This window comes from Scylla paramamosain, chromosome 28, assembly GCF_035594125.1.
Source record: "Scylla paramamosain isolate STU-SP2022 chromosome 28, ASM3559412v1, whole genome shotgun sequence".
Lineage (NCBI taxonomy): Eukaryota > Metazoa > Arthropoda > Malacostraca > Decapoda > Portunidae > Scylla > Scylla paramamosain.
In genome coordinates this window covers 17,514,751-17,529,750 of record NC_087178.1, presented here as the reverse complement: position 1 = coordinate 17,529,750, position 15,000 = coordinate 17,514,751, and the positions used below count along the sequence as shown (strand labels likewise).

The 15,000-nt window shown below is 44.3% G+C and overlaps 1 protein-coding gene across 5 annotated transcripts; it reads right to left on the bottom strand.

Moving 5' to 3' along the window:
• Positions 1-4,949: 4,949 nt before the first annotated feature.
• On the bottom strand, positions 4,950-14,421 carry LOC135115024 (uncharacterized). 5 transcript variants are annotated; one of them, XM_064031453.1, is made up of 5 exons: positions 14,108-14,421; positions 11,745-11,895; positions 11,091-11,204; positions 10,003-10,231; positions 4,950-9,787 (listed from the first exon to the last, which is right to left on the bottom strand). In XM_064031453.1, the coding sequence occupies exons 2-5, from the start codon at positions 11,826-11,828 to the stop codon at positions 8,346-8,348; spliced, it is 1,869 nt and encodes a 622-aa protein (XP_063887523.1). In that variant the 5' UTR covers positions 11,829-11,895; positions 14,108-14,421; the 3' UTR covers positions 4,950-8,345. The 5 variants fall into 5 exon arrangements, with proteins under 5 accessions (XP_063887523.1, XP_063887521.1, XP_063887522.1 ...); XM_064031451.1 differs by having other exon boundaries at positions 14,212-14,421; XM_064031452.1 differs by lacking the exon at positions 14,108-14,421 and adding an exon at positions 13,629-14,095.
• Between the last annotated feature and the right edge of the window lie 579 nt (positions 14,422-15,000).

Sequence of the window (15,000 nt, the reverse complement as noted above, 5' to 3'; positions counted from 1 at the left end):
AATGTCAAGGCAATTATAACCTGAAAAACAAAAGAATAATGAACGTTATGTGCGTAAAAGACCAAGTGTGCGTACGTGAGTGGGTGAGTACATGGGGAGCGGGCAGGCAGACAGACAGACAAAGAGACACACAAAACAACACAAGCGCCTCCTTCCCTCCTCCCGGAAACCTTTAATGAGACGCCCCTCGTCACTAACACGTCCCTCACTCCCTCTAGGATCATGTTTCCCTTGTCCTCCTCTTCCCTCATCCTCTCCCTTATTTCCTATCTCCCTTTTCCTTCTCTATACTCACAACACCAATTTTTTTTCCTCCGTTACTTATTTTTTTTTTCCTTTTTCCTCTTCCCTCTTTTTTTTCCAGTTACCTGTTTCCTAATCCTCATCACTCCCCTCTTTCCTGTCAGTTGTTTTTTTTCTTTTCTCTTTTCCTCCTCTCTCTCTCTCTCTTTATCTTTTCTGGTTTCCCTTTCTATCAGTTTGTTAATTTTCATCCCTCCTTTCCCTGTTTCCCCTCTCCTTCTCTTTCCTAATCCTTACCTCCCTATCTCTTTCCTTATCCTCACTCCTCTTTTTTTGTTTCCCCCCTCTCTCTCTCTCCCTCTTTCTTAATCCTCACTCCTCTTTTTTCCTGCTTCACCTCTCCCTCTTTCTTAATCCTCCCCCGTCTCTTCCTGTTTCCCCACTCCCTCTTTTCTAATCCTCATCCCTCTTTTTTTCCTGTTTCCCCCCCCCCCCCTCTCTCTCTCTCTCTCTCTCTCTCTCTCTCTCTCTTTCCGGTTTCCCCTTCCCATGTTTCCTCTTTTCCTCACGCACTATTCCCTAACCTGCCTCCGTCATCTTTCCTTACCTCCAAAATTACTTCTATCTCTCTTTCCTGCCTCCGAACCTTCCTTCACTTCCTCTTTCTTGACCTTCCCCCCCCCGTCTCTTTTTTTTTTTCCTGGCTTCTCTCCCTCCACCCTCCCCCTTCCCTCCCTCTGCACCATCCCCCCCCACGCAGGCAGACATATTCAAAGTGTTCTTTAGACAAGAAGACGTGACTTTGTGATGCCAAGGAGAATTTTACATTTTTTTTTTTTCTTTCTCTTCTTTCTTCATAATCTCCCGAGTTTCTTTTTTTTTTTCTTCCTAAAGTTTTATCTTAATTATCTTTATTCCTTTTCTAGCTGCGTCAGGAAAACTGTTTTATTTTATTTTATTTTTATATACAATTTTTTTTTATTCCTTTCACGCATTATCATTTTTTTATAGTGTTGCGCAGAATAATTTTCAAGTTATTATTCTTTTCTTTTTATCATAGTTATCTTTTTTTAATTCATTTCCCGCATTACATTCATTTCCTTCCTCTTTTGATTTCTCGAAGCTGATCTTTTTTTGTTTTTCTTTTTTTTCTAGCCTTTTTTTCCCATTAATATCCTGGTCTGCTCGTATTTATGTTTCCTATTCATATGTTCTAGTCGTTGTAAGTTATAGTGAATACAGTAAATCATTTATTATTATTACTACAAGAACATTATTATCATTACTGAAACACGTAACTTCTTTATAATCCAGTAATTTATTTATTTACTTAACTATTTATGCACCCTCGTCACTTCAATCCTTCCCAAGTTTGTCCACACCTACCAGTGATAAGTAACAATATCACCAAACACAACGATTGCTCCTTCTCTCACTATTAGTCACAAAAATACGAAGAACTAGAAATACGACAATGTCAACGAAAACGACGACGGCAAAAACATCACGAGTCATCGAATTCCATCCTCTCCTCTCACGTCTGACACACGGGACCTTAAACCCAAGCATTCACTCTCTCCATTCTTATTAGACACTCTAGGCTCCCATAAGGACTATTTTCAAAGCTCATGGAGATAATCAGTTGAGTTTTCGTGATCTTTTTCTCATTAGCGACCCAGAATCCTCATCAAGCTATCTTTGCAATCATGAAGACACTCTTGAGAGCTCTAACAACTTTCCTTAAGGCCCGAGTAGAGATAAGACGTCAAAATGGTTTAAAAAAATGTGATTCCCTTTTTAACAGGTGCTAGTGGAAGTTACTTGGGTGCTTTCATATTTGTGGCGAGTTTTAACGAAGATTCCGCGTCATTAGTAAGAAAAACTGTCTTAAGAGCATGACTAATCATCTCTGCGGTCTTTAAAAACAGTCCTGGCGAGAGACTGAAGTGTCTAAGAACTCAGACTACAAACTTAAGAACATAAGCAAGTAAGTGAAGCTGCAAGAAACCGTGTGCTTGAAAAATACATACCTGTTTCCACCTATCATCTTCATCCATACATTAATCTATTCCTCGCCACCATGAAAGACGGGAATGAAGACAAAGAGATCAGTGATGCATTAAACAAAAGGCAATCAGGAGGCTCACACGCACGACAAAGACAGCCCGAGGAAAGAGAGAGAGAGAGAGAGAGAGAGAAGAGATGAAGAGATAGAGAACATGAACACTATTAATGACCAAATAACGAGTTTCCTCACAGGTACAGCAGCTGCAGGAAAGCTGAAAATAGCCTAACCTAAGAAGCACTAAAGTTGCTCCTCCTCCTCCTCTTTCTCTTCCTTCTTATGTTGCGTAATCATGACTGTCTCCTCCCGGCGACGACGAGGCGACCAGAGGCTGACCACGAGCGATACCCGAGCCGCAGGTGAGCCAGAGAGAGAGAGAGAGAGAGAGAGAGAGAGAGAGAGAGAGAGAGAGAGAGAGAGAGAGAGAGAGAGAGAGAGAGAGAGAGAGAGGGAGAGAGAGAGTTGTTTATATGAGCATGCCACATTCGACCTTAAAGTGTTGGATTACATGATTACATTGAATGGAAGAGAGAGAGAGAGAGAGAGAGAGAGAGAGAGAGAGAGAGAGAGAGAGAGAGAGAGAGAGAGAGAGAGAGACGGATAGAATGAAAGAATGAAAAACAGTAAAGTAGAATTAAAGAAAGACAGAAACAAAAAGAGACGAATGAATAAATGAAAAAAAATAAATGAATGAATGAAAGGCGATGAAGGAGAGAATCAAAGAAACACGAAAAAAAAAGACAGGCAGATAAACAGATAAAACGAATGAATGAACGAACGAAAGACACAAAAAGAGAACATCAGAGAAACAAAGAAGGAAAAGACACGCAACGATAAAAAAAAAAAAAAAAAAAAAAATGGTGACACAGCAAAAGCCTTTCTCGTCTGTGTGAAGTCCAGGCTGACCTCACTTCCGGGGGCAAAAGGTCACGCACACTCGTGGGGTCAGAAGGGTCAAGAAGGATAACGGACAAGAATAGAAGGTAAAGAAGTGAGTGAGTGTTACGCCATCTAGTGAGGAGAGATGAAAATAGAGGTATGAAGGAGCGGTTTTGTATATGTAGACTAAGAGGATGGTTGATCTCTCTCTCTCTCTCTCTCTCTCTCTCTCTCTCTCTCTCTCTCTCTCTCTCTTTCTCTCTCTGAAGTGTGTGAGTAATCGAGCCTTCAGTTTCAAAAGGAAGAATAAAACTTGCCGTGCATTATTAAAGGTTAAGATTTTGTTTGCAAGTCTTCACACACACACACACACACACTTTCTATCTCTCTCTTTCTATTTCCTTTCTCTTTTAATATTCTTGCACAGGTACAGTGTCTCTCTCTCTCTCTCTCTCTCTCTCTCTCTTTCTCTCAATGGTGTGCCAGACAGTCAGACTCGCGATCAATAACTGTGCCGGTAATTACTCCGTGCAGCTGACGTTTTTCAAGGTCACACACACACACACACACACACACACACACACACACACCATTAGACAGTTCCGTAACCCAAGTCAATGAAGGAAGAGAAGCCGTGACGAATATTCATGACTCTTTTCCTCTCTCTCTCTCTCTCTCTCTCTAGCGTTTGTGTAGAAAATAATGTTTGTATTTTTTTTTTTCAGTCTGTCCGTAAGCCTTGCAGCGTACACATTCAAAAGTTCAAAACATTGCAAGCTTTCCGTGTTCCTCTCCCCGCCACCCTTGCTTCCCCGCGGCCACCTGCTCTCTACACACAGGTGTTCACAACACGCATAACCAGAATACTTTTTTTTTTGCATTCATACATACACCTAGGCGCGTACACACACACACACACACGGGAATACATAATGAAAAACTGAAGTGAACTGAAAAAAAAGTATAAATAAATTGTGCAGGGACACGTTAAATATTTAAGAGGATACACGAAGGAATTTTTTTTTTTTTATGTAGGAGAGACACTGGCCAAGGGCAACAAAAATCGTCCCCCCCCCCAAAGAAAAAAAAGTCCACTGAGATGCCAGTCCCAGAAAAGCATCCAAAGCGGTAGTCAAAAATTGAAAGATGTCATGAAACTTCCTTCTTGAAGGAATTCAAGTCATAGGAAGGTGGAAATACAGAAGCAGGCAAGGAGTTCCAGAGTTTACCAGTGAAAGGGATGAATGACCGAGAATGCTGGTTAACTCTTGCATTAGAGAGGTGGACAGAATAGAGATGAGAGAAAGAAGAAAGTCTTGTGCAGCGAGGCCGCGGGAGGGGAGGCATGGATGAGAGGGAAAATGCTTTTAAGTTTAAAATGTAGCTACAGCACGTCCATAGAAAAGATAAATAACGGTAGAGAAAACTAAAGCTTCATTCATATCAGTTTAGATTTAAAAGATACAGCTTCCCACGAAACATAAGGAAAGTATGGCTTCTCTCATATATACGAGTATGTAAAATTAGAAAAGAGCAGCTTCCCCATAGAAACATTGCTGGAATAGACTCTCAAATGACAGGAAAGAGAGAGAGAGAGAGAGAGAGAGAGAGAGAGAGAGAGAGAGAGAGAGAGAGAGAGAGAGAGAGAGAGAGTCAAAACTGGGAAAACCGACACCACCACATATATATACATACTATAAACTTCAAGTTACACACACACACACACACACACACACACAAATAAATAAAACACACAAACATGTACCTTAATATCACAGTTTTATTTTTTATTCTATTACATTTGTTAGCTTTAGGTTTTTTTTTCTTGTTAACATTATAATACAAAAATGTTTATCTTAAAGTCTCGAATGCGCCCACCTGGATACACATTACCCACCCCTCCCCCCAACCCGACCCCCCTATCCCTCCCCTCCAATTACAAAACGCTCCCCTGCCCTCCCACACTCACTCCCCACCCCCCCCTCCCTACAACCCCAATACTGTAGATGCACCAAGTGACCTACGGTGCGAATACCTAGTAACTGCCTGGCCAACATAATAACAATAATAATAATAATAATAATAATAATAATAATAATAATAATAATAATAATAATAATAATAATAATAACTTAATACTAATGAATGCCCATCAAGATCCTGATTTTGAAGTACATGAAGATATTTGGAGAGTAGATAGGATTAATTTTTGTTTCTTGTTCAGAATTGAGTGCCAACAAAGACCTGATTCATTGCATGGCACAGGATGGCACTAGGGAGAATATAAATAAATAGTTAGACTGAAAACCAACAGTAGTAACACAAAGTCACAGGCAATCCCACGAGTCTTGGGAATAGGAAGATTAAGTAAAAAATTGTGACGAGGCGGGTACGAGAAAATAAGTTAAGGAAACAGAATGCCCAATGTCATGTTGAATACTGAGACCTGATTAGAAGAGAACAATGAAATAAATGCAGACTTGACATCCAATTAAAACGTTCTGCTCGGGTATACAATGAGTCGCATAGTCAATGATGAATACTGCGTGGTTGTCGAAATATAAATAGTAAAATGTAAACAGGTGATTAAAAACTACTAACAAGGATAGGAGATTGAGCGTAACCTATTCCAAGCCAGCATTCCAAAACAAGACGTGTGACCAAGTAAATAGCTACCAGGTTTTTTTTTAAATAACATAAAAAAATAATGGTGATATAAATAGCACGTTTTTGCCAAGCTTGCTATCTTGAATTAATCTTGAGAGGCCTGAGGTAGTGAATGATGACGACGATGCTGCCCTTAGGAGCATGCATGCGCAAACACACACACACACACACACACACACACACAGGGAGAGCAGTGTAGTATGAGGAAGACAAGTCCACATAAGATGCTCTGTTGATATAAAAATGTGACCACAGTGAGAACAAAAAATAACTTCATGGGAGAATGTAGAACAGTAATCTCCATCACCTCACCTGAAACCATCAGTACACAGGTAAGAAAAAGTATAAAAAATCAAGAGAAAATTATGAATTTGAAACTGTAGATGCAGAGAGCAGCCAGATGTAGTTATGTGTGATAATATCAAACCAAGCCAACCCTTTGACCAATTACAATTAGAGCGAGGCACTAAATAGCCCAGCCTTGAGCGACACAACCACTTCAATCCTCAAACAACCTCCTCCTCGTCGTTAATTCTCCTCACTTGCTCACAAATGTGGATGAGAATAGCTGATGGGAAAATCCAAATGTCAAAAATGAGGAAGATGCTCACCGCTAGCAAGAAAACAGCGACGCACAGAGGTGAGAGTGCCAGCGTGGCAACACAGAAAGGTCTACAAACATGGTGCATTCATTCCTCACACAAGACCAAGCTCATGCTTACTCAGGCTTATGATAAATTACATAATAAAAGATGAACAGTACAAATGCCAAGCACGTTTTCTTTGCATCATAGTCGCCTTGCCCTTGTGGCTCAAACACAAGTGTCAGCACAACATGAATGAATGAATACGACATAGCAGAAGAAACCAATTTGGCCTCCAAAGCTAGAATAAATACACACAAAATTGCACATTCACAATGATATGGAATGTATAAGATTAGCTTTAGCCTCTCACCATAAAAGAGGAACAGCAGCTCCTGTCCTTGCATTAAGAGACAAACAGGTCATAACCAGAGATTCCATTTTGTGCCAAATCAGTTAGTACAAAACTAGAGAAATCCTGCAAGCAATAAAATGTACCATAGGGTAAGATACACTGGGATCAATGTTCTTTGAGAAGCTAGAGAACATGAACTGAAGGTAGAAACCCTTGCAGGTGAGAAAATTTAAAAAAGGATATCCACCATGAAGGACGTGCTAGCAAGGGGCTCGTCCAGGCACACGCCATGACCCCAGGCAGTCAGTCAGCACACTGATGCCTCAAAGCTGTATCTGGTCTGGTGCACTTGACACCTGTCTATTGGTCACCTTAAGGTGCAAGAATTCTGCAGGAACCATTGACAGTGCCACTGGAAGCCTGCAGCTGTTTCTCCTGTTTTGGCACTTGTTTTAATAAATAAGAATAAAAATGATATTGGCTGCGTATACAAGTTCACCCATTTTTTTGCCTCTCCCCCACTAACCCCTGCCTACTCTACCCATCTCTCCCCCAAAACTTGGGAAATAGTATCTTATTTATGGCTTCTCTGAGGCCCTCCCCCCTCCCATGACCACAGTGGAGAGGGGAGAGGAGCTGCCATGTCCTCAGTGAATGGGGACCAGCCTCTCCCCTTGCCACCAACATTCTCTCTCTCTCTCAGAGGCAACTATTGGCAACTGGATATGGAAAAGTAATGCCCACCTGGAATGGAAAGTCATCAAAAAATAACCTAGAAACCTTATCTGTTCATGTTATCGCCTAAGTCTAAAGTACTGGGAAAGCTAAGGCCTATACAGTGGCTTGGAACTTCATGCATAACAGAGTCGCTGTGGTATACAATGACAACCGAACGTCCAGCACTCAAAAAAACGTCGGCTGGGGTACCCATGCTGTGGCGGCGGCGGCGGCGGTGGTGTGTGATGGTGTGATGAGGTGGACCGGGATGATGGCATGATGAGATGGGGTACAGGCACGTAGTCTTCATCCTGGCTTCAACTACCTAATTTTCCTGAAGTCTTGATTGCAAGGTTATGGTACTGGTGTGTTGGTGTGGTGTGATGTGGGCCGGCTCGGTGAACACCTGTTACAGGTCTGTGGGGAGCATGTGTTGCAGCTGTCTGGAGTTACAGCTGCATATCTGCATGGCATTGAGGACTGTGGTGATGGATGGCACTTGGCTGATGGTACAAAAAAAGATGAGAGCTGTGCATGAGGCTGTACTGGTTTGGCAAAGCAGGACTGTAGATGAACGGAGGATAAGGAGAGACACCAGCTGCCACATGAGTAGGGTACCGTCTTGGTGGCAAAGTGTAATGTAATGCCCTCCCCTATACCAACTCATACCCCAGGAGGCCACTGGTGGGAGGACAGCTACACACCAAAGTGACAGCCACAGCCATCTGCAGCACATATCACCAATGCCTTTAGGTGCCCAGAGCCAGTACCCCTACACCCCTGGCTGCCAGTGGTTCTCCACAGCCACACAACATCTCTGGATCACCCTGGATGCCTAGAGACTGGTGTAGGGGAAGCCCGTGGGCCGAACCTGTGTGGGGGCTTGGCCGGGTGCAAACATTCCTGGCTGCATGCAGGAGGCTGAGTAGAGAGGCTGCTGAGTCTGCAAGTTGAGGGGCAACTGAACATGGGAGTAGGCAGGGTAATTAGTACTGATGGGGGCATGGGCCATGGAGACGGGGGCACCGGGTGGGTGTGCTGATGGGGGCACTGAGGCGGCAGTCACCGGGGGAGTGTTGCGGGCATCCTTGGGAGGCTCCTGCTGGGGTTGTTGGGCTGCTTGTTGCTGCTGCTGCATCACCTGCTGGGCACCAGCTTCTACCCTTTGTTGATCTTGTCTTTGATTCTGCTGCTGCTGTTGCTGCTGCTGCTGTTGCTGCTGCTGCTGTTGTGCTTGCTGCTGCTGTTGTGCTTGTTGCTGCTGTTGCTGTGCTTGCTGTTGCTGTTGCTGAGCCTGTTGTGCCTGCTGCTGCTGTTGCTCCTGGGTGGTAGCTGCTGGATTTTGGGCAACAGCTGCTGCTGCAGCTGCAGCTGCAGCAGCAGCCTCATTATCATCATCATCATCATCACTCTGGCCAAGGGGTCGCTCAGCCTTCTTATCCATACGGAAGAACTTGACATTAGGGAACTGCTCCTTCATGAAGTGCCTGAAGGAGGAGTAGCCCATCACCTTCACATCAGGCTCAAAGTGCTCACAGTACTCCTTGTAAGCATTGTGGATCTTCTTGCGAGTTATATCTGCTGGGAGGTAGACAGGCGGAGACTTGCCAGACTTGTTTGGCTTCTTGGGGGTGTTGGTGTTGGGGGAGTAGCGGGCAATGTAGCTCTGCAGGAAGGCAGCAGCATGTTGGTAGGTGTCCAGGGGGAAGGTGTTGGGTGGCTTCTTCCCATGGTTGCCATGAACTCTTGGGGTGACACCATTCACCATGACGTGTTTCCGGATGGCCTTGAGTTGGTAATGTGTGCAGTTCTCCAAGTAGAGGAAGGCATCCAGGCACACCTTCTTGCCCTGGAACACGTACGATGCCCTGAGCCTCTTCCTCTCCTTGTGCCGCGAAGTCTCCTCTGGGTTGGCCAGGCATGCCATCGTCACACCCATCAGGTACATGTCGTGCTCGTTCTTGGTCAGCTCGGCAATGTTCAGCCGATGCCGGAACACAAATTCGGGGTTCATGTTTTTGAAGCAGTTGTCACCCTCACACTCACAGCCTTTGCCAAACCTTTCCCTCACCTGGTCACTGTTCTCCTCGAGTTTAGTGGGATCAATACCTTCTGCTAAGAGATCTGCAAGTTTCCGCTTCTTCTTCACCTCCTTTTTGATCTTGGGCTTGGTTTCATGCTCCTCTTCTGTGATATCGTTGGCATTGAGGGTAGTGTCCCCCTCCTGGCCGGGCAGCTCACCCATGGGATAACTGGAGTTCATGCCATTCTGTCCATCTGCAAGACAGTGAAGGGCACTTCAATTTGCTGGCATGAATGTAACAGTACAAAATCTTCTCTTGTGCAATCTCTGAATAATCACTTAATTTGCTTTGCTTAAAAAATCCCCATTATTCCTTCTCCTCCTTGAAACATTTTGCCATCATCATATTCACTTTATCATTAGCACTACTCCTTCCTCCCCCAAGGTCTTCATTGGCCTGCTGCCTTACCCATGTCATTGGTGGACCAGATGGAGTGCTCTAGTGGTGCTGACTGGAGTTGTGACAGCTGATCAGCCGTCATGTGAGTCAGCTGTGGAGGTCCTTGCTGCTGTTGCTGTGGTGGCTGCTGCTGTGGTTGTTGCTGTGGCTGCTGTGGCTGTTGCTGCTGCTGCTGGCCATTAGGGGGCTGTTGATTGCTGTTTGTGTCACTTTGAGAAGTAGGTGGGTTGACTTGTGGCTGGAGGAAGATAAAAAAAAAAAATAAATTACTTCAAAATAATGCTAAAATTTACCACACTTAATAACATTTTAAACTGAGAAAGTGTGTAACTTCACATTACTCTTTTATAAACCACTTGGAATGCTGTTATTGTAGAAACAACCTGATTATGAGAACCAGGAAATGAGATATGTTGTAACAAAGAACTATGTAACATTGTATGGGGCTTAATTAAAAATCAGTGGTATAATAATGGTTGAGGAAGAGAATAGGAAGAAAAAACAAAAATATGTATAATGCAACATGTGGAAACAATGGAAAAGCAGGGTGATGAAAAATAATAAGGGACGAGGTATAACAAGGTGTGCAGTGTATAATAATAGTGAGAAGAAAATAAGAAATAAGAGACAATAAGAAGTATAATGAGAAAAGCTGATGCTTGTACAAATGGTGACAAAGTATAGTGGTAGTGATAAGTGGTGATTAAAGCAATGGTGAGTAAAGGAATGAGGTTAAATGAGTAAAATAATAGTAAAAAGTGGTGATCTGAGGAATGATGAGCAAAGCAATGGAGCCGAGTGAGAAAAATGACTGAAGATGTGAGTGAAGGTGAGTGAAGCAAAGCAGCTATGTGATAACAGAGATGAGTATTGTGTGAGTGAAGATGAGTATAACAATACAGCTGCATGACAAAAGTGATGAATATTGATCTGTGTAAGGTGAGTGAAGCAATACAGGTGAGAGGATTGTGATGAGTGGTGTTCTGAGTTAAGGTGAATAAAGTAATACAGATGAGTGAGAATTGTGATGAGTGATGTGAGTGAAAGTGAGTAATAATAGTGGTGAGTGGTGATGTGAGTGAAGGACTGACACTCACCTGGTATGTCATGATGTGCACCGGCTGGGGGTGGATGTGCCACTGGGGCGGGGGATGGGGTGGCACCATCACCATTGGCTGGGATGTGCTGGTGGACAAGTTCTGTGGCTCGTTCTGTTGCATAAATACATGGTGAGTCACACACACACACACACACACACACACACACACACAAATGTTTACTCACAAATGACAAATAAAAAAAGCTTACAAGTCATTAACGCAAGAGAATAAAAGGTTTGTGTGGTTAAATTATACAATGTAATGCCTTGTTTTTCAAATGCTTCAGTTATGAAACAACAATGGTTCTGTCATCATTACAACACAAACATGAATGAAAATATACTCAGGAAAAATCATTTAAGTCCATTCCACTATGTCTGAAATATGCATTAGGTAAACAAATATCCTTTTACTTAATGGAACTAAAATAGCTGTTCTATTTAACATTTCAGAAGTGTAGCACTTCCTTAGATACACATTCTTATTCAACCAAGTGAAAATAGTATTAACATTACTTGCTACAACCCAAAGAGGCTACAATAAACTTTTCAGCTGATAATATACAAGCCATCACCTTATCTATCACATCTGCCCTGCATACAAAACACAGTGGAATGGAAATGGAAGAGTAAAAGGGACACTCATACTGACCGGGGTGGAGCGAGGTGCCCCGAGGATGTTGAATGAACGCAGCACCTCACTAGCTTCCTTTTCCGCCTGGCCGTGCCCATCCATGACTCACTGTGTAGGGTGGAGCGTGTGGTGGCCGTGGGCAGTGCTCTCATCAGCTACCTCTTGGCTACTGCATAGGAAGGGCAGGAGTAGGTCGAGGAGTGGAGGGATGGTTGAGGGTTTATGGAGTTTCCCTCCTGCAGGTGCAACATTAACCTATTTCCTTTGATTCTAGTGGCTACAAGATCTAGGACTGTTTTCTTTATGTGTTGGCATTGAGTTAAGGTAATATCTGAAGCCTGGTGTTCCAAGGAAGCCACAGTTAGAGTTAAACAAAGCTGATAGGACATGAGCAGAAATACTGGTTTGGCTTTCATCTTCCTTCAACTGTCTTATGCATAATTATCACAACAAAAATTAGAGATACATATCATAAATGCAAAGAATTAAAAAAACTCAATACAGGTATATACACCTTCATAAAATTTCTACCGAACTGGTTTTTCTAGTATTTAGATAAGATAGCCATGTAAAAACAGACATGAATTAATATAATACAATCCTTTCTCACTACATCTTGAAAGAAAATGAGAGTAAAGGAAAGTTAAAAGTACATTCTGAACAGTTCATACAATATTAATGATTGTGATGTTTAGCATGGCATTTCCTATTTTATACACTGGAAAAAAAAAATATATATACATATATATATATATTCATGAAAGGAATACACTTTATGCCTTAACACTAGCTAATGATGGCTGTGCACACGGAGGTAAAGGCAAGAGCCTGATGCACACTTGCAAACTGTAACATAAATAACACACAACAACTTTCATGCCAGTGAATAATGCTTCCAATAAATCCCAACATAATGGTGAACCTTTGACTACACGTGTGCAGATGAGCCGCCAGCAAACACCTGTGACAGCCACATGAAAATGCATTTACACAAGCACTCAGGTACTTTGGTGAGGTACGGAATGACTCGGCCTGCATGAAGTTCATGCTGCAAATTATTTTCAAGCAATCTTGCCTGTCAGAAACACTACCTAAAATTACATCATGTAACACTGGTGATTCATACATCAAAATGACAGCAAACACTACTCAGTCAGCACTAAAAACTGTGGCAACAAGCAGATTTTCATTAGTGGGCATCACTAAATATTTGAGATAATATGCACAGGAAACAGACACAAATACAAGTAACTGTTATCCATGTCACCAAATGTGGCAAGCTTCTCCACTCCTGCATGAGACTGCTGGGAGGCAAGATGCTGTTCATTAACAGCTCCCAGGCAACACACACACACAGCACCACAGACACCAATGCCTGATATTTCGTGGCCCTGCACTGTAAACAGACCCACAACCAGGTTCACAGGCACGCTAGGGCAGAGATGTGAGCAAATGAGCACAAGGCAAGCAAGAATCGGCCGCTGCAGAGGCCAGGCAGGGGCGTGACACTGGTGAGGCAGGGTCAACACTGTTGCTCCTCGGGGTGCAAAATACCCTCTAGCTTGATGAAATGTTACTGTTATTGCCAAAACACTATGACGACTCATACAACACGTCTCCATAGCAAGCTTGGAGCAAATAGCCACGACAGCCAGAAAAAGCCACTCCACTCCGCTACACACACACACATCGCCAACGCAGCCCTGGCCACCATACTCCTGGCGTCACCACCAACACTAACCACATTCTAAAAACTTACAAATCCCCATAATTCACCTGTTACATTTACTTTTTTCCCAGGTGTCATCAGTGGCCGAGCCCTAGCCACGCCCCAGCGGCACTCACAACACCCCCACAGCACCGCCCCGCCGTGCCCGCACACCACTCGGGCACCTCACTCACCACACAGGGTCGCTGGCTGGCACTCAGCCCTTCACTGGGTGTCAGGAGGCACTCACTGGGTCATTCCGGGCCTGCCGTACATCACACATCACTTTTCAGCCTCCTGACGGGGCGAGACGTACAGTCCTGGGGCCCAAAGGGTGCTGCAGGGGCACAGCGAGCCACCCCAGCCTCCATTACACCTTATTTTGGCGTGTACGTGGCGGAAAAACGAGTAAAAGTGACTGTGGTGAGTGGCGGAGGGTCGCGCGGGCACCTCCCACGCCCGCCCTGGCCGCCACGCCGCCACCGACACCACCTAACTGCTAAAAAATTGAACAGGAAAATCAGAAAAATCCCGCGGAGGCGAGGCACGAAGGCGTGGAGTGCCAGGCGGGCTGGGGCGGCGTGGCACTCCCTGGTGGGCGCGGCGGCGTGCTGGGGGGGCGGGACAACCTCACCCTTACGATCAGGGGGTTGGATAATAATTTGGTCCTTACGGCGGCTCATCTGGGTCGAAAGTCGTGTACGTGGTGGTAATGGCGGAGGAATCTCTCCCGTAGCGACACACACCAAGGGCGATCTCCCCGTCCATCTCACTTACATTTTCGTCTTGCCCTCGGCGACGCCCCCACACGGCTCCTCCCGTCCCTCCCTCGCAGGTGTGGCCGCTGACAGGTGTGGCGGAGGTGCTGGCCTGCGTGCAGCGTCCCAGCCTCCAGGATAAGGCGGGAAATAACGCTCAACTTGGCGAACAAAGAAGCGAAAATGGCGTCTCAGGCGGTCCGGGCGAGTCCATTCTGGGCCCGGCGGGGGAGGCGCCTATTAAATTTGCAAATACTCGCGTTACTACACAGATTCTCAGGTATTCACGCCGCTAGGGAATTTGCAGGTAGTGTTTTCCAGTGATGCATAGCGGTCACACTGCCTGTCGAGTCGGGAGATCAGGGTTATGGTCATTGTTTAGGTTTGCTGGGGAGTGAGAGAGAACGGAGGTGCAGGGAGTAAGAGAGAACGGCGCCCATTGATCGATAACTCCAGCGTATCCCCCCGACTCGCTCTCCCTCCTTTCACCCTCACCTCCCTCTCCTTCCCTTCTTGCGACACGGAAAGGAAAAGAGGGAAAAAAATACGCGATGAAACTATACATAATGGTTTATTTACAGCCTGTCATTTAACTGTATAAGGTATAAGGTGCGGGAATGTGTACTCCCCTCTCCCTCTCCTTTCTTGCGACACGGGAAGAAGAAAGAAAGAAATACGTGACGAAATTATACATTATTTATTTATAGCCAGTAATTTAATCATGTAAAGTGTGTGACTTGTACAAATCACTCCAGAAGCAGGAATGAAAGTGAGAGTACGAGGCTTGGTTGCGCATAATATGATCACA

Excerpts from the sequence above, each read along its gene's own strand:
- LOC135115024 (XM_064031453.1), bottom strand. The coding sequence starts at position 11,828 with ATGGATGGGCACGGCCAGGCGGAAAAGGAAGCTAGTGAGGTGCTGCGT. Across the intron at positions 11,205-11,744 it reads GGGCACCTCGCTCCACCCCG|AACGAGCCACAGAACTTGTC; the intron begins GTCAGTATGAGT and ends TTTATGCAACAG. Across the intron at positions 10,232-11,090 it reads TGCACATCATGACATACCAG|CCACAAGTCAACCCACCTAC; the intron begins GTGAGTGTCAGT and ends ATCTTCCTCCAG.